This window comes from Adiantum capillus-veneris, chromosome 3 (genome assembly GCF_014529385.1).
Source record: "Adiantum capillus-veneris isolate H3 chromosome 3, ASM1452938v2, whole genome shotgun sequence".
Classification (NCBI taxonomy): domain Eukaryota; kingdom Viridiplantae; phylum Streptophyta; class Polypodiopsida; order Polypodiales; family Pteridaceae; genus Adiantum; species Adiantum capillus-veneris.
The window spans coordinates 118,634,469-118,653,598 of record NC_140933.1 but is presented as its reverse complement, the minus strand read 5'-3'; the positions used below and the strand labels follow the sequence as shown (position 1 = coordinate 118,653,598).

The 19,130-nt window shown below is 43.4% G+C and overlaps 1 protein-coding gene across 6 annotated transcripts in view; it reads right to left on the bottom strand.

Annotated features, from left to right (window-relative positions):
• The window catches only part of LOC147461584 (beta-glucosidase 13-like), a 51,478-nt gene extending 32,764 nt beyond the window's left edge, over positions 1 to 18,714 (bottom strand). Inside the window, exons 1-2 of one of the 6 annotated variants that reach the window (XR_015187622.1) lie at positions 17,688 to 17,996; positions 17,448 to 17,514 (exon numbers count right to left, since the gene is read on the bottom strand). Coding sequence is in view for 2 of the 6 variants with exons in the window: in XM_086509088.1 (XP_086365214.1) it covers positions 17,448 to 17,514; positions 17,688 to 17,834 (214 nt within the window). In the remaining 4 variants the exon portion in view is untranslated. Of the gene's footprint in view, positions 1 to 17,447; positions 17,515 to 17,687; positions 17,997 to 18,076; positions 18,372 to 18,547 lie in introns of those variants that run through there. The other 5 variants (XM_086509090.1, XM_086509088.1, XM_086509092.1 and 2 more) reach the window with 5 other exon arrangements.
• Positions 18,715 to 19,130: the final 416 nt, after the last annotated feature.

Here is a 19,130-nt window from a genome sequence, read left to right as displayed (position 1 = left end):
GTCCAAAGAACCCCCTCAGGAAGAAGCGATCTTGGCTCTTGAACCTAGGTCCAAAGAACCCTCACAGGAAGTATTATGTGTTCGCATGATTGATACGCACGCATTGTTCGAGTGTTTCATTCGTGATCGTTTCCTGTATTTTAGTCAGCATCTTTATGTAATCCCTTTTACTACGCATGAAATATTGTATGTTGAGCACGTTTCACTCATGGATGAGCACGAATGTATGCGGATTTTTCATGAAAAGCTGAAAAGTATGTATGTAAAGAAGTCACATTCCATGTCTCTTCCTTGGCAAGACACAGTGGTAGAAAGAGCACATGAAAGTATGAGCACCAAGCATGGGCATTTCCGTTGTGAATTGCCACAGTTGATTGCTTTAAATCAAAAGAGAAAGATTCGATCTCATTGTTTGCGTGTGTGTGGTGAACGGTTTGGCACTCCGTCTAATTGTTCATCTACATTGCATGCACAGTCTTTGAAGACGACAAGATTTTTTCCACTCACTTTACATGGAATAGGTATGTTCATGGTTTTGTGTTGGAAATGGTTTCAGGAATTTTCAGCCATGGAGATTCTTGAAGAAGAAAGAAGCATGACTCTCGACGAAGTTGAAGCATTGAAGGAGCCACAGAAGACTGTGTCGCTCTCGGCGCGGCCCAAAGAAGCAAGCTTTGCAGACCTTTATGAAGTTCAAGTACCGCACGACCCACACATTAGAGTGGGCCGGCGAAGAGTCCCTTCCAGGATTCCGGATGCTATTGGCGATCTCCCTCGACGCCATACAGTTCGGTACCAGTACCTCACTTTGAAAAGGAGGGGATGTCACATGACACATCCAACCCTATGCGTCCGTGGACAAGCTACAGCACGACAGGGTTCAGTCAGTTCAGTCAGTCTAGATTTAGAAGTGATCTGGCACTTCTGTGAGTCTATTCGTAGACCATGCATGCCCGGTCACTTAGTGTAGATGCATATCCTCTGGTTGCACACAGCATGATCATAGGCATTCCCATCAGAATTCTTCAGGGGAATTTTCCAATGCATTTAGCCTATTTTACCTATTTTTGACATTTTTCACTTATTATTTTTAAGTGACTTTTGTTGGAAAGTAGGTAGGGCAAATTGAGTAAGTTTGTATATAAGCAAACCTAGACTAGCACTATTTGGCAGAAGAGGCAGCAGGAGCACCTTGCTCAACAGGCAACTTCTTAGCAGAACCCATCAGAAGGCCTAGCGTTTTGCAAATTGCAGGACCTAGCGTTTTTTCCCATCAAGATCAGCCAGCGATGCTTTGTAGATTCCGGCGACAGCAAGACCACAAGCCTAGCGTTTTGATCCCAGATCTTCACCGCCAGTATACCCCAGCACCTAGCATTTTTGGAGACCCGCAGCAAGCGTTTTTGGAGATCATGATCTAGCGTTTTCAGCAGATTCTCAAGCCTAGCGTTTTCAGCAGTCTCAAGCCTAGCGTTTTCAGCAGATAAGAACAGACATTTTCAGCCCGGAAAGACCTGCAGTTTCAGCCCTAAACGAGTAGCAGAATCAGCCCCAAAGAACATCAGTTTTCAGCCTTCAGTAGATGCAGTTTTTCAGCCCTAAAAGACCAGCAAAATCAGCGTTTTCATTAGCGTTTTCGGCAAGGCCAGATTTCAGCCCATAGCGTTTTTGGACAGCAGATAAAAGATTGCAGATTTCAGCCCTTAGGTCGGTCTCGTCGTCCCCGTCGTCATCACCGATATAGCCTAAACTTGCATCAGTCACATGCATTCCCATTGTACCAGTTTGTGCAATCAATAGTAGACCACTCTCACCGACGAGAGTGGGGTCTTTGGAGGAGGGTTTTACAACGTCTCTAGTGTCGTATCCCTCCTCTCTCTATCTCTCACTCTCATACACTTGCACGCACAGTGTCCATTCACTTGTTTGTGATCATAGCACTCTCTCATTAAGAACGGAAGGCTCTACTTTCCATAAGAACAAAAAGGAACCTTGAGCACAGATCGGAGCACTCATCTTGAGCAAAGCACAAACATTCATTCCGCTGCACCTGACAGGCGTCAACGTTTGGGGCAAGTGCTCTCTTGGGGTGGAACTCCGCCACTCCTCGTCTCGTGTGTCATGCATCTCTTTCAGTTCAATTGTTATTTGAAGTGCTTATCTTTTTTGGCACGTGGTGCCCATCCCATAACATCTGTTGCCCTCTCGGTGCTTCCTTTTATATTAAAAATCACCAAGTACCACTACAAGGGAGTCGTTCTCCAATTGTGCAACCATGCATTGATGTATCAGAGATGACCTAAGGCTCATATTTAAAGGCCCTTGGCCAAAAAGCTACAAACCCAAATGTTGAGCGCCACCAAAAGCAACAACTCCTAAAAACAGTAGCTCCAAAAGCCCTTTAGCATCAAAAACTATCCACGCTAGCAATATGGGCTGCCACACCATCATTTGCTTTGAGTTTTTCTACTCTCCTCTACATTTTGTCACGGATTAGGCCATGTCATCAATTTTGTGACATATACCCCTTAAAAGAAGATCAATCACCCTTGATTACGCCTACAAAATAGCCAGTGGACAGAGAATAGCTTAGTAGACACTGACTCTATGCTTAGATACATATTTGATTAATTGAAGATATGCACTGGCACAAAGAAACAAGTCCCTAAACAACCATAATCACATTCACATCACTATTCCCATGGGGATCTAAGACATGAACAGTGATCATAATGACTTATTTGGGCATCACATTTAGACCGCATTGATCTCTCACGGATGTCTTCATGCACACTGTGTTCATGCACTAAATCTCGTCGCTCCGGATTCATATCAACATGACGAAATGTAGCAGTCATTTAATTTTTTACACATACTCAAACAAAAATAACAACTGAAAGAGTACATGATTCATTTAATTCTTAAAGAAATTTCAAATTGCCAGCCCAAAGCTTATGGTAACTTTTATGTATATATCATAAAGTGACTCACCTGAATACTATCAACCTACCAGCAAGTTGGTTGACTCTATTCTCCTATGGGCAATCTGTGACAAAGGAGTGAAGCGGCTCCCCTCTCGTGCAACACGCACCGGACTAGATTCAACTCGTTAATTCGACGTGCATTTTTTAATAGTTCGAGCTTAACCAAAAGCCTCTAGTATCTCCAAGTTCCTCCTTCTCCATTCACTTTGCATCAAGAGCAAAGTAATTTCTGAACTTGACCATATATCTGCAAACCAGCTAACCATTCAGTTTCCTTTCCTTGTGTGCTAGGACCTGCTCAGGTATAAGAATCTCCTCCGTTTCTTCTACCTCTAGTTGCTCCTCTGGCTCCCTGTCCTCTAGCAATTATCCCTAGAAAGGCCTCAATACACTCACATGGAATGCATTGTGAATCTTCCCTATCCGGAAAATCAAGTCGAAAGGATACATCATTGACCTTTTTAGAAATCTTGAAGGGCCCATAATATCTCATACTAGCTTTGGAAAAAGCTTCTCCTTACCCTTGATTTTTCTAAGGTGTGCCTTCTTAGACCGAAGAAGCACTCAATCTCCTTCCTTCAAGTGCCGTTCTTGAGACTTCTACAAAGCTTCCTTAACCTTGGCACAAACAGTCTCCAAATCCTATACAAAGTGATCTACCTGAAAAAATTGTCCTTGATGCACAAAATAGGAGGAACCTTTTGGCCACCCTCGACAATCTCAACTCGTGCCTTCTCGTCGAATTATAAACATTGTTGTTGTCACTAGGAGGTGTATTTTTCTTATTGCCTTCTCTACGTAATTATTACATATTTTTATTTATTTTATTTTTGCTTGTTTTCCCTTGCAATTCTTAAAAAGGTGCAAGTGGACATTGCATGGCCAATGTGAAACGTCTGTAACCAAACGGGTTTCTCACATCGAGAATCTAGGTCGATTAGTCGGTGACTGTTCGGGCCAGTTCGCATTGAATTCTAATGAGTAAAGAAGCATATGTGCGCCTAAATGGAATTTGGGTTACCGGCAAGTCACCAATAACTTTATAAGTTGGGAGTGGTTAGGAAACCGAACCATAAGGGGTGTTAGGAGTTTTTTGGAAGAAGTGATTACGCATATGTACATACACATGCATGGTGCATCAAATAAAGAATTGCCCATTTTCCAGAGCCAGGTGGTTACGTGGGGTCCACATGTGTATAGGTAGGATAGGGTGTACATAGTGCATCGATTTTCACTATCACCAACACCAGTGTGTTTTTTCTATAATAATGAGGACTTGGTAGCACGTGAAACTTCTCGAGGAAGCTATCCGCGGGCCAACGACATGAGGTAAGTAGGTGCGTCAGATGGCATCTCGTGGCGTCAAGAGGTTGAATGGGGTCAATACTTCCACGTGGATAAGTACGGACACAACGTGGCTGTTTTCTTGTGATAATTATGCAAAAAGGTCATCATGAGGACTATATTTAGGGGCCACTTCACGTGGTTGCGGGATGCATTATTGGAAAAAGTTGAGTGCCAGGTGTGCGGATGGATGCTGCAGGGTGACAACTATGCACTGCGAGGCCACTTTTAGGCCTGTTCGGGGTCCGTTTGAGGTCAACTAAAAGGCCAAAGGTGCCCAAGTAATAAAGCTAAGTGTGGGAACTGAAAAACCTGAGAGAAGACCAGAAAAAACGTGGAGAGAAGAGGAGGAACAACCGCAATTGTGTTTTTGCTGTTTTTGGAGCTTGTTTTGGCCATAAACTGCTCATCCGAGGTCGGATTTGAGCACTTTGACATTGTAAACTGGGGTTTTGGGCCATTCCGGACGCGATGGCGCTATCCATTTTGCCAAATTCCTCGTTGTTTTTCTGCTCTTTTGGCTGTGTAAGTTTCTCCTATGAGCAAAGCTTCTGCTCCAATTTGTGATTGTATTTGACATATTTTACCCATATTGTGTGAGCTATTTGCCCCATTAGTGTTGGCCCAAGCTCAATTGTATCTAAACATCATAAATTTTTCTCTTTTGAGCTGAGTTTTTTGGGTGTGTGTGTGTCTCTCTCTGTGTGAAGTGGGCAAATGGATAGTCTCTCTCCTCTCACTCCATCGGTGTGTTCCTTGTCTCGGCCAGGTGGGTTGTGTAAGCCGAGTGGCGTCCCATAGTGTGCGTGTGTATCATCTCAAGAGTGTGTGTCGGGTCATTATAGAGGCGTTGTGTGTTTCCATCCCACTCACATTCTTTTGGCGCCCCCACAGAGGATCTTCTTCGAGTACCTTCTGCTTCGAGCTTCGGGATTATAGGTTGCAGATTATAGGTTACAGGTTACAGGTTACAAGGATAGGTACAGGTACAGGTGATTCACACAGGTACAGGTAGCTGGAGTAGAGTATACACTGACAAGTGGGAGTCACTTGCAGTTGCCGTGGGTATGCATAAATTGGCGTCTGTTTGAGCACATTGTCTTGTATTGTACGTTACTTGCGGATACTGCCATTGTACGCTTAGTGGAGCCATACTTGGTTTTATTTGGCAGTCCCACCCATTTCTGAGACTTGGTCTGGAAGATAGTCATTTCTGAGACTTGACTATACGAGGTTTGCATAAGCTTTCGTGAGAGGGTCGATAGCGTGAGGTTTTATTGAGCTAGGGGATTCTCAAATGTGAGATCCTTTCGGTGATTCAAGTGGTTGGAGCACCGTTTCGTGACCTCGCCATAGGCTATGTACTAGTGACTCCTACTTGATGCTCGGGTTCTATTGTTGGTGGCAGGTTATGCATACATATACAGTTTATATTTTGGGTTCTTACTGCTCTATTTCTAGGGAAACTCTGCCAAAATTTTTCCAAGTTGTGATGGCTGGTTTTTTGGTCTTTTGAGCCATTTATGCTGTTATGCTGCTGAAATTTTGGCAAAAATCAGAGGATAAGTCAGATGTGCCTTCTTGGGAGCTGCATGGTTGGCTTTAATGGATGATCAAAACGGACCTCAATTCACTCCTTTTCATTTAACACGAAGAATTCAGATAAATGTTCATGTGTCCAGGAAGATTTTTTTCCAGCAACGCATAGTCTTTATGTTCGGGCCAAGAAGATTAAGAGAGATATTGGAATGCCCTTTGCCTGTTGTAATTCCGATGATTATCTATGAAAACTCACTTGATGTGCATGTGTTTGTCCTTATCTAAAGACAAGCTCCATTGAAGTTTCTAGGGATTGAGTCAGTCAAAAGTTTGGGTTCTTGCACGTGTGTTCGAAGGGGTTCTCAAAACATCGTAACTTGGGTAGCCATGGCTTTCTCTTATCCGGAATTTCATGGAAGAAGTGATGAAGATGTGGAAGACTTTTTGGAAAAGATGGAGGTTGCCTGCATTAGCAACCAGATTCATGACCCGGCGCAGATGTTACGTCTTCTCCAGATTTGTTTGAAGAGTGATGCACGAGTTTGGTCCAAAGCATTTTAAGAGGAGTTGCATGTGGCTGATCCACCTGTAAGATTGAGTTGGGACAATCTAAGGCATGGATTGGAAGTGGAGTTTGTGAAGACAGAAGATCCTGACAAAGTGTGGCAAGAAGTATAAGGTTTGGTGCAAAGGGAAGGTGAGCCAGTAGATGCGTACATACGTAAGTTTTCATTGGCATGGAAGCGGATGTGCAAGGCCTTAGCACCAAAGCTACCCCCACCTGACATGATGAAGAAGGACAGGTTCTTGGCTGGTCTTTGGGAGAATATACGTTGGAGAGTAGAGCTAAAGAAGCATAGGACATATGAAGATGCACTACAGGTAGCAACGAACAAAGAGTGGAAGTTGAGGAAAATGAGCCAGCTAGGGGTGGAGTCTTCACCCAGGAGACCTGAGTTTCAGTCTATGGACTCTTTACAAGGTCGCATACCAGGGGTTCATCATGAACCAGTGGTTTCTATTACTCCTCAAGTTATGCCAGCAGTGGTCACTACAGCAGTGCAAGATGAAGGGCCGATGGCCAGTAATTAGAGAGGAGAGAGAGTGGGGCTGGCACTAGCAACTAGAGAGAGGAGAGAGAAACTCAACGCTGGCTTCTTCTTTTTTTTGCTGCCCAAACAGAGATCGCTGGTGCTTTGCTTTTCTTTTTTAAATGAGCTCTTGCTTTATTTTTAATGGGCTGACCACTTATTAAGTGGGCAGTTGGTCACTTTTTATTATAAAAAAAAGTGAATCTGGACAAAACTCCATAAAACTCAGTGAGCTGAAAATTGATGCTACACAATCACTTTCAAGGCGCCCCCGGATACAATTCTCAAGCACATATGCAATGCAAACACAGATTCCTTACGGGCAAGTGTCTACTTTTCTCGGAAAACACTTAAAATATTCCGCTTTTTAGAAAAAGCTTCTCAGAACCCATCTTTATTCTTGTGCTTGCCTCTTTACACGTAATCCTTTTTCCAGTTCGGGTTTCCTGCCAAACCAACAGAATATTCCCTTTCTGATGCTCCCGTCACTCATCGCGTGACGCATCAGGAATACCCGTTTCCCGATCTCTCCTACCGAACTAACGGTACAACCCCTTTGCTATGCTTAATGTCACCCATCATATGACGCATCAGAGTTGTTCGTTCCTGCTGGCTTTAAATAATTCCAATAGATCTACAATTCCTAACCTTACGGTTCAAGTGCACACATTTAAATATCCTAATTTCAATCAAAAGAAATTACTCGAGAAAATAAGAAAATAGTCCATTTAGCAACAACATGCACCATATGATCAACATCCTCGTGTCTTCCTACTTGGGTACATACTTTCTATGAGCCCTGGATGTAGGAAAGGCAAGCGGGCGTATTTCTACGAAGTTCACATTTGGTCATATTTGGAAGGCCATCCTTGAGGTCAGGGTGGATAATGTGGTGCAGGTAGCTCCACATTCCTTATGGCTCTTTCAAACCTTTGTTCTCTTCATCTATTTAGTAGTTATATATTTATGGGCGTAATATGTATGGTTTAGCAGTTATCACACACAATGCGTGCAACTACAAGGCTATGGGGGAGATGGTGGAAACGAAATTCCCTCGCATCGTTTGAACTCCATGTGTTGTGCATTGCCTCGACTTGCTCATGGAGGATATAGCCAAATGGCTTTGGGTGTAGTCTACTGTTTTTTATGCGACCAAAATGATGACTTTCTTTTGCAAGAAACATCAGGCTCTTGCTATTTTCATGAGTCATAGTGCACTAGATATGATGCGGCCAACAAAGACTAGATTTGCATACATGTATCTAGTCTTATAGAGGCTCTACAAGTTGAGGGATCCACTATTATAGATAGTTGTGGACCCAAAGTGGAGGTTGATGCACCATGCGCAGACCGAAGCTACTAAGTACATACAGAGGAACGTGCCTTGACAAGAGCTTTTGGCAGGAGGTGCATTCTTCGGTAGTGGCTCTTCAGCCTCTCTATGCGTGTGACAAACATGGAGGGATCTATTCTAGGGCTTGTGTACCATTTGTTCATGCAGATCAGGTGGCACATTGCCGCATGCACCTATTGACACAGGAGTGATAAGTCACCCTCTGAAGTAATCTCCAATCGTTTGTTCTTAGTTTTCTTGGCTTGTGCGTACTAAGTATTGAGTTGCAGGACAGACATCCTGGCTATTGTAGAGAGCCGATGGACGTAGATGCGTCGTCCCATTCATGGGATGGTGGCTTTACTTCATCCTCTCTACAAGACAACGGAATTTTTTGAAAGGACCACTTTGTTGAACTTGCAATCGTAGTACCTTGACATCATGTACGCTAAGGATGAGCAGCATGTACCTTGAGGATGAGCAGATGCCAGTAGACTGAGCAGCTATATAAACAACTTGGGTCCAGGAGTGTTTCCTAGAGGCAGGGAGCTACCAAGCTTCCTCTGACTTGGTGCATTGCCAGCTTGCACTTCGCCTTCTCTCGCAAGTACTTAGACTTGATTCTTGAACTACACTGAAATTTTTTGATAGTTGGGTTTAAAGGTGCTTTTATTTGTTAATAGTCATTATGTTTGGTGTTGGATCTTGATGAGTATAGAATTGCTTAACTTGAGCTTGTGAGCGCAATGGGAGTGCCTCCTTGCTCATACACACCAAGATAAGAAACTGCTTGAGCACTGAAGAAGCTGGTTTATTGTCGAACAAACATGAAGCTTGTGCGTAGTTTTCATGCTTTGGGGATACCCAAGCAGGTAAGCCATAAAATAGACGTCCTATTCTTATTTTGGAGATACTAGAATACGATTTGAATTAAAGGTTTTTACTTGACTCTTGAGTAGGTAGATCCGACTCGAGAGAAGATGGTTATTGACCCTACCGTAGAGGAGATAGACTGTCATATTAGAGATCAGCAAGAGGAGATTCTATGGGAGATTCATAGAGAGCTCAAGAGCATGGACGGGCGGGTGACTAGGTTACGAGAACGTACTTTGAGCGTTCCTCTTTGCCAGGAGGTTGCAAAGCCAGAGAGAGCACTATAGTAGAGCATATGACAAGGGAAATTGCCTGTGCGTGCTAGTTGGGCTCGTGCAAACAAGGTGGCACACCTTATTCAGTCTTCAAAGCAGGATGACCCAGATGAGGGGGATGTCACAAAGTGATGACGTGGCGGACAGCAGAAACCCTAATTTCTGCCAGAAACCCTAAAATTCCTGCAAACCCTAATTTTTGCCAGAAACCCTAATTTCCGGAAATCGCGGAGGCGGATTATTTTTATAAAAAAATTTATTTATTTATTTATTTTTTTGAAAATGATGAGCGACGCGAATTATGCTTTTGCTTTTTTTTTTTTTTTTTTAAAAGAGAAGACTCTCTAAGAGAGAGAGAGAACTGATGCTTTTGATTTTAAAAGCTTTTGGGGCTCTACTTTTGGGCATCCCTTGTAGCCTTTAAATTAGTGGTGAGGGCCTCACTTCTCAGAGCATCTGGACGCAGAGTCTGAGAGTGAAACCCTAATCGCTCTCTTGTACTTAGATGATTGATTAATATAAAAAGAAATACCGAAAGGGGCGCCAGTCTTTGGGGCCAATATCTCTAGGCACGGAACTCCGCCGGGCCAGTGCAAATCTATTGTGATTTGTGAATTGTTTTGAAGTGGTTATTTGGTGCTGTCGCGGTTGATTCTTGACTTGGAGTGTCCAAGTCTGTTACAGTGGTATCAGAGCACGGCCGATTTCTCTTCTACAGGAAATCCGATCTCCGAATTTTTTTTCCGCGGCACCTATGGCTTCAGGCAATGATCAGTCGACTCCCTCTGCATCTGGAGATGCGGGCTGGGATCACAACGAAGATTCAGACAGAGAGTATGGCCCGCCTTGGCCTACTTAGGCGGAGCGGCGAGAGATAGAGCGTCGCCAGTTGATCAGCGATGCAACAATGATGATGCTCAATTTTGCCAAGGACCCGAAGATGGAAAAATATATGAACCAGACCTCTTTGAAAGAGGTACAGATGGAGTGGCAGAGAACCACAACACCACTCCCGAAACCCGCTCTCAAGAAACCTTCTGCCTCCAAGAAATATACGTAGAAGGAACCGGAGAACGTGGTTGATGCACGGATTGCTCAGCTTTTTGACACGCAAAAGAAAGCCAAAAAGCACGGCAAAAAGCAGACGAAAGGCACTGACTTCCCGGGATATTTGGGTCGTCGGTCGACATTTGACAAGGCAAAGAAATTGAAGAAGCGCGTCAAGTTTGAAGACCTACCCAGTTCTTCTTCTTCTTCTTCTGCCAGTTCTTCTAGCTCCTCGGATTCGAGCGAAGAAGACAGAAAAAAGCAAAAAAACGAAGCAAGACACAAAGCTTCGGAAAGGGCAAGAAAAAGGCAAAGAAGGCTACATCTCGCCCAGAGACTGACAGTTCTACTGAGGACTCGTCTACAGACAGCTCAGATTCCGATGACGGAAAGTTTTATGCGAACAAGAAGAATTTTTACAAAGCCAACCAGTATGACTTTCTCGAAGATAAAAGCAAGAAAGTCCGAGAGTTTAAGGAAGGTGGCCACTTGATCAAGTTTGATACTTTTCAGGATACTCAGATGCTTCGAAGGCTTTGTCTTTTATTCAGCAGTTTGACATCGCTTTCGCGGGAGAACGCTTTTCAGAGCACTCCAAGATTCAGAGAGCTGCCTCTTACTTTAAGAGGAATGCTCGTACTTGGTGGTCCACGCTTCTTTTAAACAAGACTGCGCCAGTTAAATGGCTGAAATTTAAGAAGCTTTTTATTTCTTCTTGGTTGACGCAAGAATATGAACGAGATGTACGAGCTACTTGGAACCATCTTCGGATGACCAAGAAAGATACAATCAATGCTTATTGTGAAAGATTTTGGAACTCTTTTCTACCCGCCTCTTCATTCAAGAAGATCTCGTTCAGAGAACAGATAGAGCGGTTTACCTTGGGTCTACCTACAGAGATCCGAGATCACTGCTTGGAACAGAAGTCAGCTTCTATTCAAGAGTTGATGAGTCATGCAAAGCGGGGCTTTGCCATTCACTCTGGCAGTCTGACCTACCCCACAGATGAGGCCATGACACAACGAGCCGAACAGACTTCTGGGAATGAAAAAAGAATGAAAAAGAGCAACCCAGAGAAAAAAAAAAAAGGATGCACGACCCAAGCTTACTCCTGAGGAGAGAGCTCGCTTCATCAGAGAGGGGAAGTGCTTTGGATGCGGGGAACATGGACATATTTCCGCGAAGTGCCCTGATAAGGCACAGAAAGAACAGAATGATAAAGACGACGACAAGGTCTGAGAGTTCGAGAGCAGCTGAGGAATGTGGCAAAAAAGGCAGATAGAAAAGCAGAACTGGTACCACATGGCGTGGAACCTGCACCGAATCTAAGGAATGAAAGTACAAACTTTGCCGCTTTCGGGGCAAAGCGAAGGATCAGGAAGCTCTTTTGAAGGAGCCAAGGCCAACTTCTTTTCACTTGGAATTGGCGGCTCGATTTGGAACTACGCCCGACAGACTGACGCCACAGGCGGAGGTAGTTCGACTGGCACCCGGATGGAATGTTGCCATTACACCGAGCATTGGCAAACTTTGTTTGCAATGACAGGGGTGTTCAGGGCACGTGAATGACGTTCTACTCGGGATCCCTTGGTACCACAAGAACTACGCCGTGGTTGACTACCGGGCCGAGAAAGCGACTTTGATAAATGAAGGGCTTAGAGATTGTACTTGATGAACTTCAGTTTTCTTACTCATTCTTTTGGGAGAACTGAACGATGGATAAAGGTTGAATATGTTTTGACCTGAAGAAAAGAACGCCAAGATTTTTCTCCACGCTCATGCCGATTGCTTTTGAGAGGGCCTGAAGATCATACCATTGATCTGAAATCTGGAAGCACGCCACCGAATCGGCCACCTTATCGTGTGAGCCGAGTACAGAATGAAAAGATTATGAACTCAGTGAAAGACCTCTTGGAAAAGGGTCTTGTCCAGCCTAGTACTTCACCGTATTGCTCTCCAGTGTTGTTGGTTTTGAAGAAAGACGGATCTTGGAGAATGTGCATCGATTATAGCACTCTCAACGAAATCACCATCAAGAACAGATTTCCGATTCCTAGGATCGATGATATACTCGACAGGTTACAGGGATCCTCGTGCTTTAGCAGGATTGACTTGAAGAGTGGATATCATCAGATCAGGATAGCGCCAGGAGATGTCTACAAGACAGCTTTTCGGACGACTTTTGGGTTATTTGAGTTTTTGGTGATGCCTTTTGGCTTAACCAATGCTCCTGCGACATTTAACCGGATGATGGACAGGATTTTTCGAGAGTGCAGGCTATTTGTTGGCACTTTCTTTGACGACATCATTGTTTTCTCCAAGAATGAGGCAGAACACAGAGATCATCTGCTTCAAGTCTTTCAGGCATTACGAGATCACACGTTAGTGATTAATGCAAAGAAAAGTGAATTTTTCCTACTAGAGATACACTTTTTGGGACACATTGTGTCAGCAGCAGGAGTGCGAATGGACCCGGCCAAGATAGAGACTATCCGTGATTGGCCCGATTTGAGGAATGTCCATGAAGTTAGAAGCTTCTTGGGACTGTGTTCGTACTACAGGCGGTTCATACGAAAGTTTGCAGAGGTTGCTTCCCCTTTGCATATCTTGACACAGAAAGGAGTACCTTTTTCGTGGGGACCCCCAGAGGTGACTGCCTTTCAGACGTTGAAAGAGAAATTGACTACGGGACCTATTTTGACTTTGCCGGACTTGCAGAAGTCATTTGAAGTATATTGTGATGCTTGTGGTCGTAGTCTGGGTGCGGTCTTGATGCAAGAAGGCCATGTCATAGCTTACGAGAGCCGTTTGTTCTCTAGGCCGCAGATGACAGCACAGATCTATGGGAAAGAGCTTTTGGCGGTTATCCACGCTCTTACTCAGTGGCGGCATTACCTACTCGGAGCGGATTTTACTGTCTTTACAGACCATCAGAGTTTGCGCTACTTCTTGTCACAGACGCAGCTTTCAGAAAAGCAGATGCGGTGGGCGAACATCTTGTCATAGTTCCACTTCCAGATTGTCCATGTGCAGGGACAGAAGAATGTGGTGGCAGATGCTTTGTCTCGAAAACCGTTGGTTCTAGCTATTTCCGCGATACATCATAGGAGCTTCGAGGATATGGTCGATCAGTGTGCCACAGATACAGATTTTGCAGATATTTTCACACGGATACGGGATGGGGAGACAATAGCTCGATACTCCCTTCGGGAAGGCTACTTGATGAAAAAGACTATGTTGTGCGTTACACAGCCGTTGAGGGAAAAGGTTATGATTGATTGCCACTGTCCACCTTTTACGGGTCACCGCGGCATTGCTACCACCATGAAAGGGGTAGAGAGAGATTTCTTTTGGCGGAGACTGAAGAAGGATGTGGAAGAGTTTGTGCGCAGTTGCTTGGTATGCCAGAAGGTCAAGTTTGACATGCATAAGGCACAGGGATTGTTACAGCCTTTACCCATACCCACCCGCCCCTCGGAAAATATTGAAATGGATTTCATTTTTTTGATCTCCCGAGAATACAGAATGATCACGATGATTTTCCGATTACATGGCACGCCTGAGACGATTGTCTCCGACAGAGACCCCAGATTTATGAGTTTGTTTTGGAAGGCAATTTGGGAGAACATTGGCACGCGGTTGCACTTCTCGTCATCGTTCCACTTGCAGACTGACGGGCAATCTGAGATTGCCAATTCAATGATTTTAGATTTATTGAAGTCTTGTATCTCGCATCAGAAGACTCAATGGGAAAAGAACTTACCTTTGGTGGAATTTGCCTACAATAACACGATACACTCTTCGACGGGGAAGATGCCATGTGAGATTGTTGAAACTGCTGCGAAGGTTCCATCCTTCCTGAGCACAAAAGATTAGAAATTTGAAGCGGATGAATATTCGCGAGATTTGGATACGGATTTTGCCAAGGTTCGCGAGACTTTGCAGGAGTCTCAAGAACGACAGAAAAAGGCAGCGGATCGCCATCGTCGCGACTGGAAACTGAAGGAGGATGATTGGGTGCTCTTACTTTTGAGAAGGCACGCCTAAAAAAGAAACAGGGAAAGGAGAGGCTTTTTCCAAAGCTTAGTATGTGATACTACGGACCTTTCCAGATTACTGACAAGATAAATGATGTCTCCTTCCGATTGAAACTGCCAGATACTTGGAGGATTCACAATGCATTGCATGTGAGTCTCTTGAACCCTGTTAAGGGTGATGTGCCTGATGATGGGGAGCCTGATGAGCAACCCAAAGTGGAAGAAAACGAGGAGATCCTTGTTCCTGAACAAATTTTGGCACATAATGATACGAAGAAAGGTAAAGTCTGAAGGCGGTTCTTGGTTAAGTTCAAGAACTTTCCTGCATTTGATGCGAAGTGGATGGAGGAGGAGGACCTAGCAGATACTCCTCGGATTGTGAAACTTTACCTCGATGTTTTGGTTTAGCATAGTCTACTCCAAACGAACCCAGAAACTCAGCTTGGCCGAAGATCTGGTGCAGTGGGATGCACAAGAGGGGAGTTACTCCGCTCCTTTGTCAACAGATGCCTCGATTTTGATACTAAAGTCACTAATGTCTCTTGGAGCTTCAGGGATACTGAGAGCTGACAGTATTCTGCTGGATGACTTTTTGAAATGGAATTCCTGATTATGATACTGATTTGTTCTTGACTTCTTGTGAGTGCAGGAACTGATAGCCGAAATGACTGCAGCATTTTGGTCTGATTGATCTCGAATGGACATGGTTGCAATAGGGGTTAGTCAATCGGACATCGATGAGGTCCCGATTGGACCTAGATGTGATTGCTAGCTACATTACCGATAAATCATGGTCTAAGATCCGAATGAATATTGAATGTCATGTGATGTCCTGTGATGTCTGGTGATGTCCTGTGATGTCGTGTGATGTGATTGTCGATTTTGTACATGTGCTAGATGTGCGTTCCTAGTACGTAGGTACTAACAGTCAGTGTCTGCTAAGACGGTTTATGGCTTTTGTCGGTTTTGCAGGCGTAATCGCGGTCGATTACAATGCTTTCAAGAGGGGGGTATGTCACAAAGTGATGACGTGGCGGACAGCAGAAACCCTAATTTCTGCCAGAAACCCTAAAATTCCTTCAAACCCTAATTTTTGCCAGAAACCCTAATTTCCGGAAATCGCGGAGGCGGATTATTTTTTTAAAAAAAATTATTTTTTTTTTTTTTTTTTGAAAATGATGAGCGACGCGAATTATGCTTTTGCTTTTTTTTTTTTTTTTTAAAAAGAGAAAAGACTCTCTAAGAGAGAGAGAGAACTGATGCTTTTGATTTTAAAAGCTTTTGGGGCTCTACTTTTGGGCATCCCTTGTAACCTTTAAATTAGTGATGAGGGCCTCACTTCTCAGAGCATCTGGACGCAGAGTCTGAGAGTGAAACCCTAACCGCTCTCTTGTACTTTGATGATTGATTAATATAAAAAGAAATACCGAAAGGGGCGCCGGTCTTTGGGGCCAATATCTCTAGGCACGGAACTCCGCCGGGCCAGTGCAAATCTATTGTGATCTGTGAATTGTTTTGAAGTGGTTATTTGGTGCTGTCGCGGTTGATTCTTGACTTGGAGTGTCCAAGTCTGTTACAGGGGATGCAAGTCCGTCAATAGGGACCACCATTGTAAAGCCAAAGTTTGATAAGGAGGGCCATGTCTTGACAAATGGAGACATGGCCTCCTCGGATGCGTCTTCTTTAGATTCAGATGAGGAGATAAGAGTATCTCATGCAATATGCTTCATTTATTTTTTGAGTCATAACTTGGTTTTTTGGTTTTGGATCACTGGATGTATTTGACCTTGGTATTTTGATCATTGATGAGACTATTATCGTTGTCTCATGTCTCATTGTTAATGTTTTCTGTAGTTTCAAACTTTCAACATTCATTCATAGTGATTGTATCGAGTTATGATTGTCATGCCTTGGATAAGGACTAATTTGAAGTTTGTAACGTGTTTTGTTGTTGCACCATTTATGTATATTTGGGTCTCAACAGGTAATTTAAGTGTTCATTTCTGACCAATTGTTCAATTCTAACAGTTTCTAACTCGTACGAATGCCTCAAAGTTTATAGTTTATGCCACATGGTAGTCTTGGTTTGTAGTTTTAAGCTTTTTTGTAGTCATACTTATGAATATATCATGAACCTATTAAAGTATTGTAGTTATTAAGCGTTTTTAAAATAGCATACAAATTTTACATACCTTTACTCAATCCATTCAATATTATGTACATGACGCATAGAACACGCACCGAACACTACATACCTTACCGCCTTGATTTTGAGTCTTAAAGACCTGTTTTGGCTGCATTTTTGTTAAAATCTCGGCACAGATATTTTCTACATACTAATATTGTAAAGGATGACGAATCTTATCATTCACATTTGGAAGGCTTTTAACTCTATTTTTTAAATGCCATTCAATCATAAGCCAGAGACGTTCATCGCCAATTTCCATATCAAAAAAAAAAAAACTTAATTCTAGACCATTTGAGTTGAGCATGTGCAATACATTATGTGGCAACAAACTACAGGTATGATAAAAAAGCAAAGGCTATTCCAACGAAGATGAAAGGCCCGTGCTGCTATTAGTTGAGACCCAGCACATGCATGACCATTTTGTTTGATGCAATCTCTTGCATTCTGGGTTTCTCATGGGAAATGTGTTGAAGGGACGCAGTATAGAACTGTGCCTCATCAAATATGGCTCCGCTGCAGTCATATATTCCAGAACATTGTCTCTCAACTGAGAAACCGATCTCTTGGGATAGTTTCCTACGACGTTTAAATTTTCTCTTCTTCTTCTTCTTCTTCTTCTTCTCTCTCTCTCTCTCTCTCTCTCTCTCTCTCTCTCTCTCTCTCTCACACACACACACACACACACACACACATTCTACATAATTAATAAACCTTTACGTATTATAAAAATACTAACTTTTGTTCTTTGTGAAAGTATCCCATATGCTTGGACCCCTACCATCTTCATCGGCTGCACCTTCATACTGTTTTATCGAGTAATTGAAGCAAAGAGTATTAAGACAATGCAATTCACAAGTATATTGGTAATAGACTTTATATATACATGCACCTTAATATTCTCATGATAAACCTACACACAATGTATTCATGATGGTGATGATTCTAAAAAAGACGTGGTGAAACAAAGGATTGCAACCTGGTACGCCGAAGATGCAGCACCGAAAAGAAATTTTTTGGGAAAATCTGATCTATGGAGCTGTTCATGCTCAGCACTGGTCTGTGCAAGAGCAGCCAAAAAAAGAAGTGAGAGAGCTAGCAATAATGCTCGTCTAAGTAGACGCATGTTTTCGGTCTCCAATCTCTGCTGTTGTTGTCCTACAATAACTAATGGTTCTTCTTCCAATCTATATGGTAACCCACATTGTCAGATCTTTTCTACTTAGCTATCTCATACGGTCTCCAAAACAACACAAAGATAGGGACACTCTTGACTTCAACAAAGTTCTTTACAAAATCTTTGGAGCAAAAGAGAGAATCTACATCTTTTCAAAAAGGAGGTGATAGCAGGCAAAAATTCTGGTATACCATCTGCATTTGAAAACGACATGGGCTATTAGCTCAGCGCCCCTGATAATTTCACCATTGTGCCTAGACTGTGAGCTTTTGCCACACACGGTCTGATGGGATCATCGCCGCCCGGTATGAAAGTTTTCTCACATAGGTGAATGCGTTGGATAAAGGCATGGCATAAAGAAAAATGCAACCTGCTAATTCGCTTGAAGGTCTGCCCCAATAATCCCATTCCTGATTACAGATTCCCCTTGAAGAGAAATCATAGACATGTGCTATGCAGATATGCTATGATGGCTACGGAATGTCTTGGAGAAACATAGATGGGCACAACGTATGATGATTACACGTAGACTTGGACACATCAAGAATGCGCAAAGAATCCCTAAAGGATTTGTACGGCGCAATCAAATGCCAATGATGCGTGCGTGCGTGCGTGTGTGTGTGTGTGTGTGAGAGAGAGAGAGAGAGAGAGAGAGAGAGAACCTGATGGGCGGTCCTCTATAATGAATTTGATCGAAGCAGACAAACGAAACCGAAATGGGTGTCCGCTTTCCAGCTTTGCGAAGCCTTACACTCCCCCACTTCTGCGCAGTCCCAATTTGACAAAAATGTCAATGTGCAATATGTCGCGTGAAACGGTGATGCCAACTTTACAACGACATGGGCTTTAAGTATCACTGAGGATCAGCGAGGAAGTTACAAAATGCTGAGAACCGTGGCACATGGTGCACAAACTATTTTAGGCTGGTCACACATTCAGCTAGCCCCGGCTATTTGTTGATTCCAAAGCCAATAGCTGCTCAGCACATCAACTTGGGTGCCTATCGCACATTACATATTGTCAGTTGCAGCTCAACGCCATATCGTACTCGATAGCCAATGCGCGTTCAAATCCATGAGGGTTTTGAACAACACCACAAGGTTGCCCATATATAGTTGAGCCTTGTTAACCTAGTCAGCGGGTGTTTCTCTGACTTGTTTCACTCATTATGGTGCTCAAAAGCTTCCAACTATGCAACGCCCTCTTTTGGCATTGTGCAACTTGCGTACCCAGATTCTTGCGCAC